Source organism: Diorhabda sublineata, chromosome 11, assembly GCF_026230105.1.
Source record: "Diorhabda sublineata isolate icDioSubl1.1 chromosome 11, icDioSubl1.1, whole genome shotgun sequence".
NCBI lineage: Eukaryota > Metazoa > Arthropoda > Insecta > Coleoptera > Chrysomelidae > Diorhabda > Diorhabda sublineata.
This window is the reverse complement of record NC_079484.1, coordinates 9,512,026-9,535,891: the sequence shown is the minus strand read 5'-3', so window position 1 is coordinate 9,535,891 and position 23,866 is coordinate 9,512,026. Positions and strand designations below refer to the sequence as shown.

Genomic DNA, 23,866 nt, shown 5'->3' with positions numbered 1-23,866 from the left:
TCACAGGGGACAACTCAAAAATACTATAGTAATTTATCTATTTTAAAAATAAAATACGGCAAAAATCCCAAGGTTCTTCAATTTAATAACGATCTATTTCTCTTTTTCTAGCTATGTTTCTGTGCTACTCCTTAATGAATTATTTGCCTTAGGGCAAAAATTCTAAAATAGTATAGCAATTGATAAATTTTGAAAATAAGTAAAATCTATGTATTTCCAATACTATTAGCTTATCAGCATTCATCAAGTGAAACGTCATTTGTCATTAGTCTAATTTCAATGTGGTTCCCTCTACATCCCCACCACCCCTCCACATGACTATGAAGTTTTAACCGGGTATACAGGTTTTTTATAGATGTTGACTAGAACTAGTTTCTAACTATATTTCAACAATTTTAATACGGTGACTTTTCTCCTCCATTCCAAAAAACAACATGGCACAGAAATTGATCGAGATTAAAAAGAAATTGGAAGTATCATTGTATGATAATTCTAAACCATGGACTCCGATTCTAGAAATCGCAGAACAGAAAACAGGCATAGAGAGGTTATATCTTGCTTTAGGTAAATAATTTATTTGGATTTTAATTGTTACTACACTAAGATAATAATTTGACATTTTTTACTAAAAGCTCTCTGCAATATTGAGTGCAAGATTTTCAGATATAGGTATTGTGTCTTGGTTGCTTAATTTTTAAAAATATATTCCAAAATTGGTTTCCTTAATATTTTCGAAAAATAAATGTTGTAATATGATGTAATATTTATAATTCATATGATGTTTTATCACTTGATTTAATGAAACAAAACCTTTTTCAATAAATTTGCAACGAAATTTTTAATTCGAGTAGTTTAGTTGTTACTGTTGAATGATGATGATGACGAATCTTATTCATTCATTAATAGCATTCTAAAAATGATATTTTAAGAAAAGGAAAATAAAAATTGCATGTTATATAAGTTGTACTAGAAAACTTTATCCATAATTCATTAGTATTTAACATTTTTTTTAAGTAAAAACCAGTATTCTATTTTGTTTTCACTACAGTTCAGTTTAACTGAATACATTTTCTGTTATAACATTTTTAAGTCAAAGTAAATATACCTCGTCCTTGAAAATCCCAAACTCATAATATTTTGCAAAACAAATCTGGATAAGTTTTCATAGACAAAATAGTACAAAACAAGTAATGCTTAAAAAACTACTTTGATTCATAAACCATTTCCAAATGGTCTCCATGTTAGCATTTGTTCTGTTTATAAGCTGCCTCTTTTCAATTCTTTTGCAAATATATCCAAACCATTTGAACTCTTTGGATTATTTGAATAATTTTATAGTTTTATTTATAAAAAAACCTGTATCAAACTGTCCAAATTATATTTTTAGGCTCTACTATGACCTTAATTTACCATCTCTTTCATTTGTAGAGCTGTAATTAAATTCTATCTTTCCAAGTGGCCATTTCAAATGTTGGTTTTCAGTTACCTCCAAATCCATAATTGTGTTTCTATTTCTTTGTTTACAATTTGTCCCAAGGAAATTTTTGTCTTTTCTTTATGTTCTATAGATAGAGAAAAGGCTTTCTACTTAGTACAAACATAATATATGAGTAAATAAAATTTTGAAGATTCTTTTATTATTAGTGTGTTTTAACTGTTCTATTGATCAAATTTTGCTGTAGCTCCGTTGGTACAAAACAATAAATCCTCGCATATCTTAGAACATAGACAGGATCTTGTAGCAAATCAAAAGAGCAAGAGTAAACAATTGAGCCCAGAGCTAGGCTACTGCTGAATATCAACTGATAAAATTCCCACGGAACATGACTTTGTAAATGGTTGAAATTAACTATTTTGCAACAGTGTCTATTGCATTTAGCTATGTTGTAAGCCACTTTATATGATCCAAAAGAGTGCTTCTTCTGTTACTGTTAAAACTTTTGTTGTTTTGAAAAGTGGATATACCAGAATTTAGGAAGAAATAAGGATATTATTCTGGGGTAAATGAGAGTTAGTTGGAGTTTCTGGAACTGTTGGTGATATTCATTCAGTTTCTGAAGACGCTAATTTGGTTATCGAAACGTGTGTCAGACAGTGTAATTGTGAGTGTTAGTGTAGTGGTGGTGTAAACAGTGTGTTCAAGTTCAAAATATTTAATTAATTTTTTTCCTCAAAAAGTCAAATGGTTCATTGAAGAAAACTTCTCTCTAGTGTTTCATATGCCTCCTTGATATATTTAACTAAAACTATCTGAAGTCAATAGTTTGAAACAGAACGAGTGGGGCCCAAAAGACAAATAATAAATATTTGAAAAATAAGAGGAAATGTGGGAGATTAAGCAAAACATAAAAAATAGAACGTAACAGAAACAGTGCAAAAGAAAGAGAAAATGTAATAGAAAGTCAAATAGCTAAATACTTAAATGAGAATCAGTAGATTAGTAAAGAAATATATCAACCAGATCCCTGATGCTCAATGGATGGAGCAACTGAATAATTTTATTAAATAGCCTTATATCTATTTGCAAAAACTCTTTTAGCATGTGCCCATTAATTTTTTTCAATCAAACATCTCCATTTCGTTTATTGGAAAATAATTTATGGTGTTGTGGAGATTAGAGAAGAAAGGTGGAAATATTTTGGTATTTTCTATACTGATTTAATTAAAATTAGATAGTTGAGAGAGATCAAAGAAATAACGTTAATACTCATTTTTATTTTAGCTAATTTTTTTTAATGTAATTTTTAATAAATGAATGACCAGTCGAATTATTGCCAATTTGAAAACTACTACCTAACCACATTCGTTATCACCTTCTCGGCCTTGATCTATTTCCATGTTGTAACGTTGATATTGAGAACTTAAGAATTATCTCTAATCTGTTAATAAAAAACTTCCGTAATAAGTAGATAACTGTTAGCTAGTTAGGTTTTCCTTTTTTGTTCATATAACTAAGGTAGTTTAAAGGGATAAAAACAAAAAAATTTTTTTTGAGATATTACTTTTATATAATTTCAAGCAAAATTATATACTGGTGTTTGATTTATGTTGAAGTCATAATATCTTTTGAGTTAGTTTTTGAGAACAGAAATACTAGTCAGTTATTCCAGTAATTTAATTAAAAAACATACCAATAAAAAGTCTGCACTCAAAAATACTCTATTTATTTTTAAATTATTTTTCCACGATTTTCATTATTCGATAATGAGTAATACCACTTATTTTCCAATAGTGAGAGTAGTAATATTACACTTATTCCAATGGATATACTCAACAGAATATTTTAATGCGTTTGTAGGAATCACTTTAAGAATACAATAGTTTTGGTCATAAAAGAATTTTATTTTCACAAATCTAGTCTTTTTTCTATGAATTTTCTTTCCCGCATGTGTTAAAGCTGGTACTACACGATGGGTCCAACGTACAGCTGAACATTGGAAGGAAAGCTTCAACTACACGATGAATCCAACTTTTGTACCAACATTCAACTTCCAATGTTGGCTGAACATTGGGTGATGGCTGGAACCTTACCTAAACTTACCAAAAGAAAGTTATGAACAGATATAAATTTTTTTAAAATAAACTGGATGGTACTGGCAACTATGGATTTTCATTCGCATGCAAAAGGACAAGAAGTATGTGTAGTTGTACCACAAGTGTTGGTTCCAAATTCGTTCCATTGTTGGGTACTCGATGCGTCCAATCATACCAGCATTCAAGGTTAGAAGCATTGGATGTATAGTGTGGTATCGACTTAACCAGGGTTTCCAACTGGAATGAAATGATTTACAGGGTATTATATTTTTAGGGATTTTTATAACTTCAAACATCTATATAATAACATTGTAAAGAATAAGTTGTTAACAAAATATCGATTGAAATATTACAAAATATGATTATGGTTCGATCCATGCTGCAACGGAATTCAATCATTCGCAAAAATATTGAAATTATTCATGTCGATATGAATGATTTTAAAAAATCAGAAACCGAAGAAAATAATTTGTGGCTTGAAGTTTTTGATAATTTATGAATGTAGAATTTTAAAAAATGATGTTGCTGAACGAAATTATTTATTGATTGTTTGAAATTTCTCATTTGTTTAATGGTATTTTATTATTTTTAATGTTATTTGTTCGAATATTTAATTATTTATTTCATAAATAATAAAATTTTTAGGGGGAATCCTTAGTAATTGTGGGGATTTTAGGGGTTTTTGATTGGGGCTTTAGGGAGATAAATTATTGAGAGTTGGGAACACTGGACTTAACGCTAATTGAAGTTTAATGCAAATTTTTAACCTAAAATATTCTCTTGGTATGGAAATTGTTTTTTTTTTGTAAGTAAGATTTGTCATAATCTATTATGTTGATTGAGTGGTTATGGAGAATGCTATTTTAACGGAATGCTATGAAGGGCGAATGAAATATCAGGGATATGCTATATTACATAACTGAATGTCATAAAGGTGAAGTCCATGAAATTCAAAGAGAATTTTATGGTTTTTCTTATTCACCCGCAAGAGGACAAGAGTTGTAGTTGTACCACAAGTGTGAACTCCAACTTCGTTCCAATGTTGGATATTCCTTTGAACCGGGACAAAAATATCGATTTTCCATGACCAACGTTCGAAGCAAAACATTTGTCGAATGACATGCGCACTACGAACACATTGCGTCCACCAGCGGCCAACGTTGGAAGTATTGGACGCATCGTGTGGTACCGGCTTAAGTTAATATACTTTTATATTGTTTCATCTTCTGGAAGCATTGAAACTATGTAACAATAATTTTATTAGAAGAAAATGTTAATATCACTTTCTTTTAATCGATTTTAACATGCTTATTTCATGCTGTGTCTCAGCTAGAGGACGTCCTTCTAAATTGCCAAGGTGGAATATCAGATTCATGAAACGATGTCTCATCACCAGTTACTTCAGACTTGACTTGTTTTGATATATTTCCAGATACACGAGTCGGTAGTTATTTTTTTTTATAAATTAGCTGGGATGAGAGAAGCATATTGAAATATTTTGTCGTGTCTTTTTAGGCTTGATTTTTTACTTATTTATAATAGTGAATTTATGTGTGCTCCAAATAAGTATTATGTAGTGTTAGATACGTAATGCGGCTCATGAGTACTTATCTTAACATAGAAAGAAACGTTTATGACCTATGATTATTTTTCAATATATTCTCTTCAGAACATCTTACTAAAGCTTTTATACCACTACAAAAATATGATGCAATTTTAGATCCAAAATATTCGTACACTGCCTGCTTAATTTCATTGTTGCTGTTAAATTTTTTACCCCTTTAACTGGCCTTCAGATTTGCGAATAAACATTAGTCGGACAGGACTAGATCAAGGCGATATGGTGGGTGTTCAATCTTTGTGAAGCTACATTCGTGTACAGTAGTATTTTTCAATACTTTTTTATGGAACTGTTTTAGTAAGTCAGAGAAATATGCCGCGTTCATGGTTGTATTTGTTTCCTTGAAGTCAATCAAAAGGATACCCTCGCGATTACAAAATATTGTAGCCATCAGTTTTTTAATGCTTTTCGTTACATTTGCTTGTTTTGGCTGACGTTTCCAATCGCACTCCATGTAATCTCTTTTGGATTTCAGATCATAGTTTCAACACCAGTTTCAATTAAGAGATTACACTTTCTTGGTTCTCGCGGCAATGCTCTAAAAATCTCTCACAACATTCTACTCGACGCTGCTTTTGTATTGTTTTGCGAAATCGGGGCACCCACCTTGCGTTAATTTTTGTCATATTTGAATGCTCATGTAGCATCTTTAGAACAATTGTTTTGGAAATGCCAGTCTATGCTGCAATTTAGGCGCACTTAGAACAAATTAATATAATGTTTTCTGGAGTCACAGGACCTCCCGCACGTGGCTCATCTTCTAATGATTCTCGTCACTAGCAAAACGCTAAACCAATTTTTAGTTGTTGGACACAAGTCACCGTAAACAGCCTCCAATCTGTTTTTCAATTGTGTTGGATTTAATCCTTCTTTAGTCAAAAATTTTATAACAATTTGAGACATTTTTCAAAACAACTTGACTGAGTCGTCGTTCGATATCTATTATAATAAAATGGATTGTAGCAGCAAGTTTGTGTGAAGCTTGTTGAGACTTGTCTATTTACTATATGCGGCCAAAAATTCATGGACCACATTACGTATTTCTGATAAGTTTCTATATAAATTATTGATTTAACGTAGTATAGAATCTATACTTTTAAGTATGTAAATAATTTTATTCTTGCAATTTTAATATTAACTTTTATCTGTATAGAAAAAAATAGAAGAAACGGGAATTTTAATGGTTGAAGCTACTTGACACTGATATAGTTGAATAAATCGCTAAAAATAAAAACATATTTTGATAATCACCGAAACAGGTTTAAACGTCAAATTTTTACTTGTTATTTTAAACCAATTTCCTCTCAAAAGAGTCCTACAATCAAGATAAATAATCACGAAAAAAATATAAATATATATGGGCGGTATGACTGAAGAATCGGTTTTTAATGAAAAAGTTACTTACTGTAAAAAAACGCTTCATGAAAACTAAAAATCTCTCTTCTATCAAACTGCCTTTGTATTATTTTATGAAATTATTTTAAAACGCATTATCCTAATCCCCTCGTCTTTTTCATAATTATAGGCCGATTCATAAACTTGACTTTCCGTTTGCCGTTTGCGGTTAACGTTTGCCGCTTGACGTTCGTAGCAAATTCCACAAACTATTCATAAATTTGACGTTGCTACCGTTAACCTAAAAATTTTATTATTCTCTTTGACGTATGTACTGCTTTTTGTTTGTAATCCGGTATTTATGGACGATATTATGGAAAATAACGAAGAGTTTTTTATTGGGACAAACGTGACAAACGCAAACAGATGTGATTTACTATTTGCTATTGCTAAAAATAAAAATGTATTTTGATAAAGACCGAAATATTTCGAAACGTTAAATTTTTACTTGTTGTTTTGAACCGATGTTTTATCAAAACAGTCCTAAAATCAAGATAAATCATCACGACAAAAATATAAACATATAGGGGTGGTATGACTGAAGAATCGGTTTTTAGGGATAAAGTTACTTGCTGTAAAAAACGTTTTATGAAAACTTGTGTGAAATTCTGATATGATATATGTCATCAACATTGGGGATTTACCAACAGGCTGAGTAGGTTGTAGCCTAGGACGGCAGATTTCAAAGGACGACAAGAAACAACAAAAAAGAATATTCAATGGAACACTTGAGGAATATATTGGAATGGCTGCTAGTGATTACTTCAGAGTTAATACGTTTATCGTTGTCTCATCTTCGAGTTAGCAGGCCTATAATGGATTTAAATAGAAATTCTCATTTCTTATAAAATTGAGTGAGTTTTTATCAACGGTTCTAACAGAAGAGGTAGTTTTCTGGAAAAATTCTACACCAATGATTTAGATTCGGAATTAGTTCAAGAACGCGTACAATTACAAAGCTACTAACTTATTATTTTGTGTACATCAGCATTAAGTTATTCAGATGACTGAAGCTTCTCTTGTTTGAAAAGAGTGAAGAGGTATTTACTATCAACTTTAATTCAAAAAATACTTAACGCCTCATCCCTTTTATGCATAGAGTCAGACCTAATGACCAATTTATCATACAACAAAATAATTATGATTTTGTTAAACTGTGAGTGTCAATGAAAAATACTCGTATCCATCAACGTTACTTCTTGTGTAAGCTTTATTCTTGTTGAATAGTTTTAAAACGTACCTTACCTTTCTGTAGAAGTACACGATTCAACTAGCTATGCTTAAAATAATGTCTTGCAACAATTATATGCAATGAAAAAAATATGCTTTGAATAATTGTGAACTAAAAAACGGCAAAAGATGGATAACTTACAGGCGGCCAACTTGTAAATCCGCTACTGGTCGTCAGAAGTATAACAATTTGATTACCAACCAACTAAAAATCTCTCTTCCATCAAACCGCCTTCGTATCATTATGTGAAATTATTTCAAAATGCATTATCCTAATCCCATCGTCTATTTCACGATTATAGGCCGATTCATAAACTTGAATTTCCGTTTGTCGTTGCCGTTTGCGGTTAACGTTTGCCGTTTGGCGTTCGTAGCAAATTCTCTACCCTATTCATAAACTTGATGTTGCTACGGTTAACCTAAAAATTTTGTTATTCTCTTTGACGCGTGTACTGCTTTTTGTTTTCGTGGTATTTTTGTGTTTTGGTTTGTGATATGGTATTTATGAACGATATGGAAAATAACGAAGAGTTTTTTATTGGGACAAATGTAAACAGTTATGATTGACTCTTTTCTATTGCTACGAAAATTGCTATGAAGAGGAGAAGATCAAGTCACCACCGACACACGGCCATGTCAAACGACAACTATGAATGGTCTTATGCATTTCAATTTTGTAACGGCAAACCGAAAGTTTTGGATTTATAGTTATATTATAAAAGTTACGCCACTGGTATAATTAAGAGTTTAATTTCAGTTTCATTGATAATTAAAATTCCATTACACATATCAGGCATGTAATTTTCTTCTCTTTTTATCGCAATTAAATCTTATCAAATTGAATTCAAAAGTACTAACTGTTTATTTGTGTAATAATGTTACTTGTAGGAGCTGCTGTACTCGTTGGCCTGTGGCTGGTGTTTGGTTATTTTGCCCAATTAGTCTGTAACACATTGGGTTTCCTGTATCCTGCTTACGTATCGATAAAAGCCATTGAATCGAAGTCCAAAGACGACGATACTAAATGGTTAACGTATTGGGTAGTTTTTTCTTTATTTTCAGTAACGGAATATTTTGTGGATATTATTGTTAGATGGTTCCCACTGTACTGGCTAGTTAAAGTGAGTAATAATTGAACAAGGTCAATATTTACAAGTAAGCTTTAACCTCTAGTTTTACTATAATGATATTATGTATTTTTCCAAAAGATTATTTTCCATTAATATATAGATAGGAACTAAGCATAATATATAATGTTGATAACTAAGTACTTTCGCATTTTACTGATAGAGAGCGATGCTTTAAATTTTTGAATAACTGTACTTTGACGTTTGTCGCGTAGTACTGGTCACATTGACGTAGCTTTAGAAGCGACCAGTGCCTAATTTTTATTGAAACGAACATTCTACTTTTTTATTTCCGTAAAGGAAAGAAAGTTGATGCAGCTCACAAATAGATATGTGAAGTTTATGCTGTTGATTACTTATCAGAGCGCGAACATGTCAGAATTGGTATAAAAAATTCCGTTCTGGAGATTTGTACCCCAAAGATGAGCAACGTTGTGGTCAGCCTTGTGAAGTTGATGATGACCAAATCAAATTTAACACTAAGAATCAACATTTGCGATATGCATCTTAAAAACGAAATGAAACCGACTCTTTCTTGAACGGAATCATAACATGTGATGAAAAAGGGGTCCTGTACAGTAACATAGTTCATAAACGATGATGAAACAAACACAATGAATTAGCACAAACCACATTTGAAGCTGAAAAACAACTTGCTGTCAATTTGGTGGGATTACAAAGGCGTTGTGTTTTTGAGCTGCTTCCATGGCACCAAACGATCAATTCTGATGTTTTCTGTCAACAATTAATGAAACTGGATGCAGCAATCAAAGAAAAATGTCGTCATTACTGGTATGTGCAGTCCACGGGGTCTTGAGGATTCTCCGATAGCACCACATCTGGAACTCTTCTTATTTTATTCATGTTAGCTTTGAACGTTCATTTCTGACATTCGTATGAAAGAATGCTCCATAACAGCGTAGTGTTCTTAATCGCGGCTAAGATGTAATAAGGAAATTGCCACAAGAAGTCTTGGAATGGATAGATATCGATCGTGCTGTAAACATTTCATACATTTTTTCTGGTAGCTTTACTTGACGCACCTTTCTGATGAAGATACATGACTGAAGCAAAATCACAAAACTAAATTTATTTATTTCAAACCATGAGAGCCCAAATAATTTTTTTTTCGATTTTTGTCAACTTTAACTAGTTTTTTCACCAAAATATTACTAAACTAATAAAAAAATTATTTTTCTAAAATTCTAAAAATTTTGGTAAAAATAAAAAAATTAGCTTTACGTATAAAAAATAGGATTGCTTCCTAAACAAAGTCCTACATTGCACTTTTTACACATTGTCCTCATTATAGAGCAGCATTCTTCACCTGCACATCGTTTCTTTTTTTATCTGGTACGCTTATCAGAATGTGGTCGAGTCTATCGTATCTGATGTCATCGCTTACCCTATTAAGTGTAATGCTATTTATTGAAGTACTATGGCAGATTTAGGGGAAGTTCCATACTTGCACCAATTCGCGTTTAAATTCCAGTTGAGTCATTATTCTTCAGGCATTTGCAATGGAAACGTTGATTAACCAGGTGAATATGCACCACCACCATTTTTTTGAACGAATTCCCATTGATATTCTCGTCATCAAATCGGTATTTGCCATACCTTCGAGGTGGGATGGTACCAAAACAGGTGCTCGCTGTCTATTTAAGAAAACCCCGTTCGCTCGCTCTAGCGCTCCTCCTTTATATTGTTTACTCATGATCTTTTTTTTGGGCAACGGACAGTCCTTTGGGATCCTATTATCGCCTATTGTACCTGTTCCTGTAAAACCATTTTCCCTAAAGTAGAATAACAGATTGAAGTTTGTAAAAAGGTTATCAAAGAAGTTGTATGGCAAGTGTTCCTGCGTTACTATTTCTACTAACATGGAAACAAATGGACCTGTGTTGGATAACGGCCAAAATATCTGCGTTGGGATCGGCGAACACACCAATGGGCCCACAACCCATCCTTGGTGTGGCTAAAAGCGCTGTCATCTCGTCTCTCAACAGCCTTTTTGGCAAGGCGGACTCGGCAGAGATGGATGGAGATGCCTGGCATGAGATAAGCGAAGGCTCATATAGACGGACCCCGCTCGTCTCTCACCAAACAACTGCTCCAGCTAAATAGGCGCGTAATCATACTAGTGACCGGACACTGCCATATAAGATCATTCACATCATGAGCATCATGGATGATCCGGAGTGCCGCTGGTGCATGGAGGAGGACGAAACTTCACACCACGTCATCTGTGAATGCCCTGCACTCACACGGGCGTAGTTTGAACACCTGGACAAACCCCAAAACCTGCCTAACGACATCAAAGGGTTCAAGCCAAAGCACCAGATCGGCTTCTGCATTCAACTTTGGTAACATCAAATAGAGCACGACGGGCCTATCTGAAAACCCATGTACTTAACGGCTTCAAGGCCGCCCACACCTACGAACTATCAACTGCGTTGTTATTCGCACAGTGTATAAACTGTAATATTGTGCAAAATGGGAGAGCATATTATTGTGCATATCACCTTGGATGTCCCAATAACTACGTTTTCTCTCTAAGAACAAGAATTCCAATAAAACATTTCAGTTCATCAACTGTGGTAATTGGATCAGCATAGTTTTCAAAAGTGCATCATCTCATGTCTCTGTATGCAAATATTTGAAAGCATATTCATCGAAAAATATCTCAAATAACTCTACAGGAGACATATCATAATATTGGTTGGAGTCTTGTTCGGGAAAGGATTTAGACATAGGTTGAACATGTTCAACAGTACTTTTTTTCTATAGTAGTTGAAGCTAAAAATACATTGTTAATTACTTCTCTGATGTCTGTCTTTGGTGCTGTTTTCAAAGATTTTTGTTTGATCCGCTTTTTGGTTTTCCTTTAGTATTGATATTGTTGGTCATATCTTCTACCAGCTGCTAATTGAAGACCAGGCTACCTGTGTTACAATCATTGTAATATTCATCCCCCGATTCTTTATCAGTAAGAGAACTGGGGTCGGGGAGTTCAATATATATTCAGTCCTCTGGTAATTCATTAGAATATGCAATTTGAAGAGCTTCCTCTAAAGAAAAGCCGCGTCTGAAAAAAATGTGAATAATTTCTATATTATTCCACATCGAAACTTTGCGTGTCTAGAGTTGCCGTTATAGAAATTTTCTTTTCTTATAGAAACATGTATTTGTGTTTTCTCAAATACCACATCATAAAAGTTTCTGTGAAAAGAGAATTTGTACTTATTCGAACCGTATGTCCATTTCTATCGGCACGGTCACGAGAAGTTCCGTTAACCTGCTGTCAAACAGCTATTCTACCATTATCTTCAACTTGCCATGAATAGAGAAGACATATGCTGCCATCTATCCAATACTCTCCTAAGTTTTTTTGAAATTCGCGCTGTAAAATTATATATAAAGTGTGGCCATTCGGACACTAGGCCTTGATGGGTTAATTCAGTTTAAATAGAAATTTTAAATTTCAATAACGACGCTTATTAAATTGGAGGTATTAATTATATAGGAACATTATTTATCCAATTCATGATTAAAAATTATGGAATGTCAGTACCCTGATTTATTTGTAGTGCATTTTTATGGTATGGCTTATGTTCCCCGGAGACCTTAATGGATCTATTATACTCTACCGAAGAATTATTAAGCCTTACTTCCTAAAGCATGAGGGTAATATAGATGGCGCAATAAACAAGGTGAAAGATTCAGGTATGTTTATAATAATTATTTTAAAAGTTTACTATATAAAAATTTATAATTACTATTAGGATAAATAATTCATGTTACCAATCGGCCTTAAGGTTTGTTCAGTGCTGTTCTACATCATCAAACTCATATTTCACAACAGGTTTGTTATTAAAGCATTTTTTCGTATGCTTCCTTCGGCGAGGCACTTTAGAACTAGTTGAACTGGAGTTTCATCCTTCTCTCCACAGAATCTATTCCCAACAGTTTCTGCTAAATTTAATCTCATCGGGTGTAATGCCTTGTAAGAAAGCTAGAGAAGTGTAGATTGTTTTTGCTTAGATCTAAATTTTTTTAGGACATGGTGGTATCGAGGAATCTTTTTTTGAAGTAATGTAGCCCGGGAAGGTTTTATTTTAGTTTCCTTCTTTTTGGAGAAGCATTTTCCTTCACCACAGAAAGACTTTGGGCCAAAAAAAGGTGTCTCCTTTTTTGGCAAATATATTGGGCTCATTTCATTTGATTCCTTCTGACAAGAAATCCAGATTAAAATTGCTGTTATTGACTATTTTATCAAGTTTTCCTTTGCACGAATCGACGACAAGAAAATTTCATGCTTTATTCTGAGTCAGTACTGTAGCAAGGAATTTGAAATGAGGGTGTTTATCAGAGATTTTGGGGCTCTTCCTCTCGGTATCAGTAAAAAAGGAATCAATAGCTTCAAATGTTTGTTGCACTTTTTAATTAATTTTTTTCACATGATAACTAGTACATTATTACAAGTTGAAACCACCTGTCACCTTCTCTGCTACAAAACAAAGTGAATCTAGAGAAAATTCATTCTGCACATCAGTTGGTGTGATAACAATCCCACGATAGACAAGGAGCGAAGCCAAAAATATTTTCTGTACACTGTCAACAATCTCACAATGGACATGTAGCGAAACTAAAAATTCAATCTGCACATTAGTTGGTGAGGTCACAATCTACGATCGACATGGAGTAAGAACTCAAAGAAACACGAGGAGTGGCTGAACAGTCAGAGGAAGGTAGCTACTGGCCCCAAATTAATCCCAGCCCACCAGGAAGCCCGTCTACGATTTGCCAGAGAACGCGTTAATTAGACTAACGAACAATGGGGCTCCGTTCTCTTCTCAAACGAAAGCATAGTAGCGATAGAAGAGGACGAGTCTGTAGAAGACCTGGAGAAAGATTCGCGTAGTATTGCATAATTGAAAACTTGGCGTTCGGACGAGGTTCCTGGACGGTTTGGGCGGGCAATTCAACGGAAGCAAAAACCGGGTTGGTTTTTATTGAAACTGGCGATGGAGCGGGAGGATTAACGGTGAACCGATACATAGAATACATTTTAGATGATCACGTCGTTCCTTAGGTCAGTTTCATTGTAATGCAAGACAACGCCTGTCCACATACCGTAGGTTCTGTACGGCAGTATTTACAGGATGCCGAAATTGCCGTTATAGATTGGCCAGCGCGTAGCCTATCGTATTCCTATCGAGCATTTATGGTACGAACTTCAGGGAAAAGTTTAAGCTAGAAATCCCTTTTCTTTGTTTAAGATACCTTTTCGTTTTATATTTTTTCATTCGACAAAATAAAAACTCAATAACAACATAGCCCACTTATTATAAAGCTAATGGATTTGAAATTCTTGCCAAATCTTTGTGTCCTATGCAACATCCCTCCAACATCGAACCCCTAGCGCCTCAAGGCCCTCCAACAAGCGAAGGCGTGGTCTTCCTCTAAGTCGCAGTCCTCCAGGAACTCCATGGCTCTGCGTGAGTATCGATCAGAAGACGTCTCCCAGTCACCTCAGACGCGCCCCCCGGACGAACGCCACCAAATCTGGCTTGCCACATATCTGACTCAGCTCAGCATTCCTCCGGACCCTTCACGCCCCGTTCTCGCAAACAGGACCAAAAATTTGTATTAGGATCTTACGTTTCCAGCAATTTAAGATTTGAGGTGCTAAAATCATATAAAAAAAAAATGCAAGCTACAGATTTTTTGCTAGAGACTTGACCGCGAGCGTGCGACTTTTGTCATTTTTTTTGCTCTCGAGTGTATATTAATAGCAATTAAAATCTGGATTTATAAACTACTGTATTAAGAAATCTTTTGACATTTAGTGTGGCATAATGGGACTTCTCCGTTTTAGTACCTGTTTATCATTTGCAATAGAGGGAGTCATCAATTGAACAATTAGGGTTGCATGTGTCGTTTGTAAGTAGCTGTCAAGTAACAATTATTATTAATTAATTACTTTTTCAGCAACTAAAATCCTTGATAAGGCAGAATGAAGAATGTCAGTAGAAAGGCATCAATATTGCAGTTAATCCTCAAGAAAAAAATCTTTTATTTACAATATTTGTATCGATATTTAGTATATATTACGACTTTTATTTATGTAAGTCGAATATTTTTTGTGATTGTATATAAATCTGATATATTATGTCAAGTTTAAAATTTTCGGATTGAGCTTACTTTTTATGGATTTTTGTGAAATTTTGTCTGCGAGTTTAAGCACTTATTTTACACTGTTATTATTATACATATTGGAGTAACATTTTAAGGTAGAACCTGTTTTAGGCTTTGAGCACCTAATAAATCTTGTTCATTAAGTTTGTATTTTATTACTTCACAATTTAACATTAGTATTCCAATGTACATCAATTTTAATAGGTTCGACAAAGCTACTACTGATTTTACTTAAAACTATGTTCTATATAATACTCTGAGTGGATCTTGATTAGATTAGAATAAGTTCCATATCCAGGTGTTGATGACAGGCACCTTTCTTTCGAAATATAATTACCAGTTTAAACTGGAAAAACCGAAACTGAACTCACCAGGGGCATAATTTCTATTGCAATGTAGTTAGAATTACATTTACAAATAAAAAAAATTAATCACTATCGTAGGTCATCAGATTTAATAGAAAAATGTGCAAAAAAAAGTAAACAAAATATATCTAGTTATTTTTCCCCTCTAGGAGCCGTTGGACATTTACGTTAATGAAAGAGCCCAATGGCTGCTCTCCTTAGATGCTCCTACTTGGACATGAAGGAGGAGAGCCAGTGGGATGAATAGTATCTGAGCTATAATCAGGTTTCACGAAGAATATCTGCGGATATCCTGGCGAAAGTATCAGTTTCTACTGATGTCTAAGCTCTAACTGGTGCTTTTGACTAGGCTTTGCACAAACTATGTGACATCAGTGGTAATGCGAATAAAAAGGAGAAGAAGGGCCAAGGCTGCGGACTTAAAAGCCCCAAATTCTAACTTAGCCTTCAATCCTCCTCTACTTACGGATTCCAATCCAGAAGTCCAGGTAAAGCCTGTTGAACCATAAAACTGCATTCGCAGTAGGTTTCGGTACTAGAAATCGAAGGGACAATCGTATCTGCAGCTGCTGGATTCTATTAATGAGGTGACTGGTGCTAGCAGCTGGGTCATATCCTAATTCAATTAAAGGTTCAAGCAAAAGCGCCTGATTGGCCTATCAGAAGGCTTTTGGCTGGCCACTATTCTGCTATAAACTAGTTATTTAGCATAAATATTTCAAAATGCAATGAGCTTCACAAAAAACAAATTTAAGAAAAATATTACCAGTAGTTTCATATTTACATATTAATTCAGCTTAACATAGCATATACCCTGTACTCTTTTTTTAACAACATTATATCTACTTTTTGGTGTTTCATATTCTCTTTTAATTCAATAATTTTATATATAAAATATATTTAAAATAAAATGCACATGTTAAGAGTTTTCACTTTCCTTATATTTACATTTGGTACATGTATAAAATACAGTTTGCCCTTCATCAGCTGATCTCAGTTGTAAAGTAGCATAGGACATTTTGTCGTTTCCACATTTTGGACATTTTCTTTCTACAACTGGTCCTTCTTCTTGAACTTCGTTGGTTTTTTGCCGTTTGTCTTCTTTAATGTTCTTCTTTTTGGCTTCTCGAGAATTGAAAACAATTGTATATTTTACTTTAGAGGTACCAAACACTGAAAGAAAATTTAAATTGTGACCAAACGAATAAACTTTTTTTGTTATTTGTTGAAAATGTGGCTTTTTGTTTGTCGTAAATTATAATTAATAATGATATGAACAATAGGGGAGGATGAAAATAATTCATTTTAAAAAATAATAAAATAACCATTTGACATATTTCTCCAAACATTTTTCAAGTTTGGAGAGGTTTAATTTATGACATCAATTGTTGTTTTATGTTTAAGATAGCCAAAAATAAGAAATTCCAATCCTATCCATACTAATTTTCCTTCCACTATACTAACAAATATTCTACTCTTATCAGTCAGGATAATAATATTCCAAAAAATAAGTAAAAAAGTTTTTTTTGAAAACTACATTTTATGTAAAATATACTAAAAAATGATTTGTTCTGTGTAAATTGATCTTTAAGAGTGATTTAAATAATAGATGCTGATGATAAAAAAGATAAAAAAGTACAACATAAAGGTACAAAATTGTAAAGGAAAGTTGGTCAGATAGGAACTATTACTTTCTAATGATTAGCTGAAAAATATGCAATTGAATAAGTTCAAATTTCATTGTTTTGGATATTAACAATGAGATAAAATTAAAATTCTTGAAACATGTGTGAAAAAATAATAAAAGAGGTAATAAACATTAAAAATAGTTTTAAAGTAAAAGTTTTTTTGAGAAAAGATGTCTCTAATGAGATTCGATCTCCCAACCATTTATATGATTTATTTCACAAAAAATCGTTGTGAAATTGGTGTAATCATGTTGATTAAATTAAAAATACTATTATAGATGATAAAAATTAAAAATGAGCATTCAGTTTCAAATAGAAACTAATTTATTAACTCACATGATATTACCTATTTCATCAATTTTTTTCAAATCATTTATTATCATTCCATATTTTAATCTGAGATATGAAATTTTAAGTCAATATGTTGATTAAAAGTTAATGAAAAAAACTCAAATAAAGTGTCTTAAGTCATTGCAAATACTTATATGGAGTTTGAGCAATGTCCCAGTTCTCCTTCATATCAATGAATGCCAATTTTACATAATCAACTTACAACAAACATCATTTAATTAAAAAAAAAAATGTGGTCGAAGATTTGCCTCACTTTTATAGCATATCAACATCATTATGGCTACTCAACTAGACATATCTAAGATGTTTAGTTAAAAAGGAAAAATTACATCAAGACAATTATTTTAATTTTAAATCACACTCAATATCAAACTTACCTTCTTCCGCATCCTCTGAAAAAATCCTAGAACAAGAATAACATGTAACTCCACCCTTATTTTGTAAAGAAGGTAAAATTGAACCACAATCTGGACAAAATCCAGGAATTCTTGTGAAGGAACTAGACATAGCGAATAATTTGTTGTTATATCTCAATTTTCACTTGAGGAAAGGTGATATTCTACATCCAACTCTGCACTGGAGCCCATTTAACTTAAATCATAAAAATGTATAATTTTATTTGTGATTATAGAGGAAGTGTGATTCTTATAACTGTTTATAAATGTTACTAGGGTTTAAAGTAGGAAAAGCTCGAGTCCAAGAAGAAAAAATGTTATACAGATATTTGGAATTTGTACATGACTACTAGTTCTCTATCAATAGTATTTCTAAATCAACTCATGGATGTGTAAAAAATTTATTTGAATTTGTATTTTGAATCTCATAACCACGTGTTATTGCTGTTAATATGTTGTATGTTAGTAGTTAGTTGAAAAATATCATATTTAAATTTTTTTAACTTACTAGATGTTTAAAGGAGAGTTGTTGATACAAGAGTATATCAGTAAATGCCCGAATAAAAAGAATTATACTGTTATTCTCACTAAATTGAAAAAAATCAATTAATTTTAAATATTTCAAATAAAGTAAAGTTAGTTTCTTCTTCTTAACATAATTAGATGGTGTCTTGTACATTGTTTCTGAAAGCTCCTAGATAATAAAGCTAATTTTTATTCAAGAAAACCTGAATTTATTTGAATAAATCTATTAAAATGATTATGTATTACAATGTTGTATTTGTAATTACTCAAAATACTGATTTTCTCCAACATTCAAGGCAGAAATCCAGATTAGAAGAAGATTTTGACGTAAACGCTTGTGACGGTTCCGGGAACTGAGGTTATGTAAATAAATGTTTGGTAATCCAGTACATCAACTGTAATTCAGTTCTTAATTTGGGTTCAGTTTTACTAATATATAATGTCAACTGTGTCGTGTTACCTTTTTAAAAAACGAGTAAAATCTTTTGATAATCTGTTTATGTAAAAATATGCAGATATAACAGTAAAATTTTTAATCGAACAATTCAATGTGACGATTTCAAAAAATGGATGATCAAGAAAATAGTCCAGTAGATAATGACGACCTAAGTGAATTTGATATTTATTCAAAAACTCCTCCAAGAACAAAAATTCTCAGGAAGAATCGTGAAAGAAACTTAAGAGATCGACATTCGAGGTAAGTAAAGTTTATGTCCATATTTTAGTTTCAAATGCGTTTGAGTTTGTAGTTTTTATCTTTCCAATAGTGACAATGATTAATTAATGAAAAAGAAGTATATTTATGCGTTTAAAATTGCGACTTGAGTATAATGAATCCTTTTTTTTATTTTTGAGTTTCTTGACTAATATTAGTCATGTACAATTTTGATTTTTGTTCTATATTGTTTTGGACACGTCCAATTGATACAAATTTTCACACATATCTAGTTTATGCATAAGGATCTCCAGTAGGTAGTCAAAACACATTGATTATATTACTATTAAGTAACAATTAAAATATTCACTATAATGGGTAAACACTATTATCAGTTTTGCTGTCAAGTGTCTGTTATTAATTACAATATAGTTAGAAAATAATGTTATTAGTTATTATGTTATCATGATTATAATTCAATTTTATTTGCATTAGCAACCCATTTTGTTAAATAGGTGGTTTTCAATTTAGTTATTCTTTCTATGCTCATTCTTTCTATAAGATGTACTGCTTCTTTCACAGCTTCAGTGGTCTCAAACTTGTTTATTTCAATGCAACATTCAAATTTAGATACAGATAGAAGTCACATCTAGAGAAGTACTTATTCGACTGAATACTGGGTTGTTGTGTGTGAGAAATCCATTCACAGACAATGTGAGACAAGGAAAAATATCTTGGTAGATAATCTATGATTTGACTTCCTACAATTCGTTGCTTTTGGGGAGATGATACTTGAACGCTTTGAACTTTGATTTGCTAATGGCCCTCAATAAAGTGAATGAATTGTCACTTTTTTTCTTAAATTACAAGCTTTAGAAGCAGCTTCTCTAAGACTTGCATATATTTGTTTATCTATTGTTGTATTTTAATATTGCACCAAACATAAAAAAACTCATGTTAATTTAGGTACAACTATACTGATTTGTTCATGGAAACAGTTAAAAATGCTTTTTTCCTAAATTTGGACATTGCACATTTTTTTATAATTACTATATAGCCACATTCCACTTATCTTTTATTGTTGATTATAAGATAAATTTTTATTGTTAATAAACTTTTGTAATAAAACTGCAAAATATGTACCAAAGGTCAATTGATTTGATTCCAATCTATAAAGGTATTGTATTTGTTTCATTTAACCATTTTAAAAATCATGTTATGTACAAAGTGACCAGATAAGAATATAAATAAGTGACATTATTAAGTAGTTGTAGAGACTTGTAGTAATAACATTTTGCACTAAGTAAGCAAAAGAATATTATGGTTGTATCTCGATATTTCATTTAACATCTAAAATATTGAAGAAAGAAAATTTATCTATTATATTATACTTCTAATTGTTATTTACTAAATTGAATTGACTCAAAAAAGGGCATGGAGCTTAATATCTAAATTGATATTTACATGATGCAAATTTTCTGTATTTAGTTGAAAATTGAGTAATATTGGAAGCATTTAATCTCAGTTATAAAAACACTCTGTTAGAACGGAGTGAGGCAATATTGGTAATATCTTAGCAGTACTTGAAATTAAATCCTCATGTTAGTACTAGAGCAATGCCTCACTCGATGGATATACTTATCACATATTACTATTCTATACATTTTATAGAAACCCAAACTCCAGGCCCCCTCCATCTAGACTTTTTTTATAGAATTACATTGGAGGATAAAGTTTACCAACAACAAGAGATAATATGAAAATTAGTCCGTTCTTCAGACACTGGACTCTTGCTTCCAAATGTCATCACTGTGATTTCTGTGAAAAGTTACTTTTTACTATGATATGTGTGATAATTTAATATTTTTAAATATGTAGTTACAGACAATTTCTTGTCCTCACAAGTGTAGTTTTGATATTCAGAAATAATTTTATGTTATGTTATTGTCTTGATAATACATGTTGATCATATATATAATCTTCAATTATATTGAGAAATGAACTTGTTCTTTATTTTAGGTCTTTTCTAATTTTAAAACAGAAGAGACCTAAAATCAAGAACATTTAGAAACATAAAGGTCTAAGAAATGAGAAATTTAGGAAATTTAAATATTTACAATATATATGGAATAAATTTAATTATGTACTATGTGAAAACAACCGGAAAAAGTTCGATTTTTATTCTTAAATTGACAATTTACAGTATGATGATATTAGCCCTTTCCAGTACAGTAAGAAATTATTTATACGAGGTTTTTCCCAACAGATGGATAGGAAGACGTGGAACAATTGAATAGCCGGCTAGATCCCTTGATTTGACTCCTTTCGATTACTTCTTATGGGGTTATTCAAAACCTAAAATATATTTTAATAGACCAGACAATATTGCCGATTTAAAAGTTATGATAACAGAAGAAATTAACAAAATAACCCCTGAGGTCATACAGTTGCACGAGAATTCCAAAATCTCCTCGGTTAATGGTCATTTTGAACATTTATTTTAATTGTAAAGTACATTCTAAATATGTGACATTATTATCTTCATTCTATGTAAAGTTTTATGATAGAGATATTATCAAAAGTTTACGTCTTAAAAATTAATTTTCTGTTTATGATTGCTCCAAATCTAATTTAACTTTTTATTGCTGAACAGGGGACTGAAATTCCTTCCATAGTACACAATAACGCTAAAATTGAATTTATTCCATATGTCTTTCTATATTCTCATAACCCATATAAAAATTTCATTGCAAAAAATTTATAAAGGTATTATAGTATACTGGAAGGATATACAGATGTGCATAAAGTAGAATGTTATCTTAAAATAAATAACTATTTGTGTGATATATTTATTAGTACACAGAATAGCAAGATAAAGATTCCAGGAATTGTCAAACTTTGCTTTTGATATAAAATAATAAAATATAATAAATTAAAGTAAAATAAAAATAAATACATCTAACCTTTAAATGTCAGCCATAAATGATGCTATTCATCAAATCATATTATTTGAAATATGGTACACAATGGCAAAAACTGTATCAAAATGAAGGGTTTGATACTAAAAAGTAACAGATACTAGGACTTGATGCAAAAAATTCGTTGTATGCCTTTAAATTTGCGAAATCAGAACTTATATTTAAGTATATTTTCTAAATTATACATTTGAACAATATGAATTTTCAATACATGATTACGTATTTCCATGTAGCGCGTTTGACAGAATAAATATTGTACACTTCTATTTGAAGGTCAGCGGCGGCACGCCCAATGGTTAACAATCCATAACTTTTACAGGGACAACCTGTATAATAATTAATTTTTCAATCGATTTTTAATAAAAAGGTACTCAGGAAACTGTTCGCCATAAAGAGACATTCTGAAGAAAATTAGCATAAATTGTAATTATTTATTGAAAATACTTATTAAAACACAATCAAAAATTTCTTGGAGAACTAATGAATAAATAAATAAACATTTGTACTACTTACTAACAAAGATCATATAACTGGTGTAAGAAAAAATTTTGATAGAGATTAATATTTATTTTTCATTGATGCTGATCCCACGACTAGCGTACGCAAAATGTCACTACAATTAGGATTCTTAAAGGAGCAATTTCTTTACCCCTTTCACATTCAGAAAGGGCATGCCACATAAGTCGAGGATTAGTTTTTGAATAAACAAGTTGATAATACATTTCTTGAAAAGTATTGTTTACTGATAAAGCAGGTTTCACACGAGACGGTTATATAAATTCCCATAATTTACATTTATGGGCAGATGAAAATCCTCATACTACAATTCAAACAAAGAATCAAGGGCGTTTTTGTGTTAATTTGTGGGCAGGAATAATTTAGTAGGTCCATAGTTTTTTTATAATAACTTGAATGGTCTTAGAATTTCTCCAAAATAATTTCCCATCAATGTTATGTGATATTTCTCTAAACATTCGCAGATACACGTGATTCATGCACGAAGGAGTCCCTCCCCACTTCCTAAATGATGTTAAGAATGATCTTAACATTTTTCCTAAAAGTCATTATTTATTATAGTGGAAACTATAAATGATGGTGGTAAGCCTATCGATCGGGTAACGATTGAACTATTGTTCTAGATGTTTTTGAAAAAAGAATTTAGCTGCACTACAGAAGGTTCTAATATTTTCTGGAAAATCGCAACATTATAGATAAGGCAGGAGTTTATAGTATAGAGTTAGTTGAATATTGAAGATACACGGCGAATGATACAAGACAAGTGAATTATAAAGTGAAGGGATTGTAAAGTTCTTCCAATATCAATTGTAGATTATAAAAATTTATATAAAAACCATTGCCGACAATTTTGATCTAACAGGCGTAGATACATCATTTTTTAAATTTATTATTTTCATAAATATTTTTAAAAATATGTACACCTTATGCGAAAAAGTATTTTTAAATTGAATTGAATTGAATCATTATAAATTGGACAGCATTATAAGTTATTTAGACAGATGCACTTAATTGTAGTCCTACTTGAAACTTAGAAAAAAATCATTATTATACCTCGTCAACTTGCTACAACTGAATATTAAATTATAAAACGTAAATAGACGAGTAAAATGTACCTGCAAGGGAGTTTGGTTTAAACAGACCACCAGACGTGAATTGAGCCTCTTTTGTACCCCATTCGTTTTTTTCTGGAGAATGAAATTTCAGAGCAAAAACCATAAAGGAAAATAAACTCTTTGCAAAGAAAACAAAAGAAAAGAAACATTTCAATTCCAAAGTATCTTTATAA

The 23,866-nt window shown here is 31.8% G+C and overlaps 3 protein-coding genes across 3 annotated transcripts in view; 2 read left to right on the top strand and 1 right to left on the bottom strand.

Annotated features, from left to right (window-relative positions):
- The first annotated feature begins 264 nt into the window (after positions 1-264).
- On the top strand, positions 265-15,245 carry LOC130450140 (receptor expression-enhancing protein 5-like). The gene is made up of 4 exons (XM_056788342.1): positions 265-564; positions 8,669-8,901; positions 12,495-12,630; positions 14,899-15,245. The coding sequence occupies exons 1-4, from the start codon at positions 435-437 to the stop codon at positions 14,925-14,927; spliced, it is 528 nt and encodes a 175-aa protein (XP_056644320.1). The 5' UTR covers positions 265-434; the 3' UTR covers positions 14,928-15,245.
- On the bottom strand, positions 15,245-18,561 carry LOC130450142 (DNA-directed RNA polymerase I subunit RPA12). Its single transcript, XM_056788343.1, has 3 exons — positions 18,413-18,561; positions 17,887-18,100; positions 15,245-16,643 (listed from the first exon to the last, which is right to left on the bottom strand). The coding sequence occupies exons 2-3, from the start codon at positions 18,014-18,016 to the stop codon at positions 16,390-16,392; spliced, it is 384 nt and encodes a 127-aa protein (XP_056644321.1). The 5' UTR covers positions 18,017-18,100; positions 18,413-18,561; the 3' UTR covers positions 15,245-16,389.
- A 205-nt stretch (positions 18,562-18,766) lies between these two features.
- The window catches only part of LOC130450162 (mitogen-activated protein kinase kinase kinase 4), a 48,822-nt gene continuing 43,722 nt past the window's right edge, over positions 18,767-23,866 (top strand). Inside the window, exon 1 of the mRNA XM_056788385.1 lies at positions 18,767-19,126. Coding sequence (XP_056644363.1) covers positions 18,996-19,126 — 131 coding nt within the window. The 5' untranslated portion in view covers positions 18,767-18,995. The remainder of the gene's footprint in view (positions 19,127-23,866) is intronic.

Bases quoted from the DNA above. Each gene is read 5' to 3' on its own strand.
- LOC130450142 (XM_056788343.1), bottom strand. From the start codon at position 18,016: ATGTCTAGTTCCTTCACAAGAATTCCTGGATTTTGTCCAGATTGTGGT. The intron at 16,644-17,886 runs GTAAGTTTGATA...ATTTTCTTTCAG, and splicing joins TTCAGAGGATGCGGAAGAAG to TGTTTGGTACCTCTAAAGTA.
- LOC130450140 (XM_056788342.1), top strand. From the start codon at position 435: ATGGCACAGAAATTGATCGAGATTAAAAAGAAATTGGAAGTATCATTG. The intron at 8,902-12,494 runs GTGAGTAATAAT...ATTTATTTGTAG, and splicing joins CACTGTACTGGCTAGTTAAA to TGCATTTTTATGGTATGGCT. The intron at 12,631-14,898 runs GTATGTTTATAA...TTACTTTTTCAG, and splicing joins AAACAAGGTGAAAGATTCAG to CAACTAAAATCCTTGATAAG.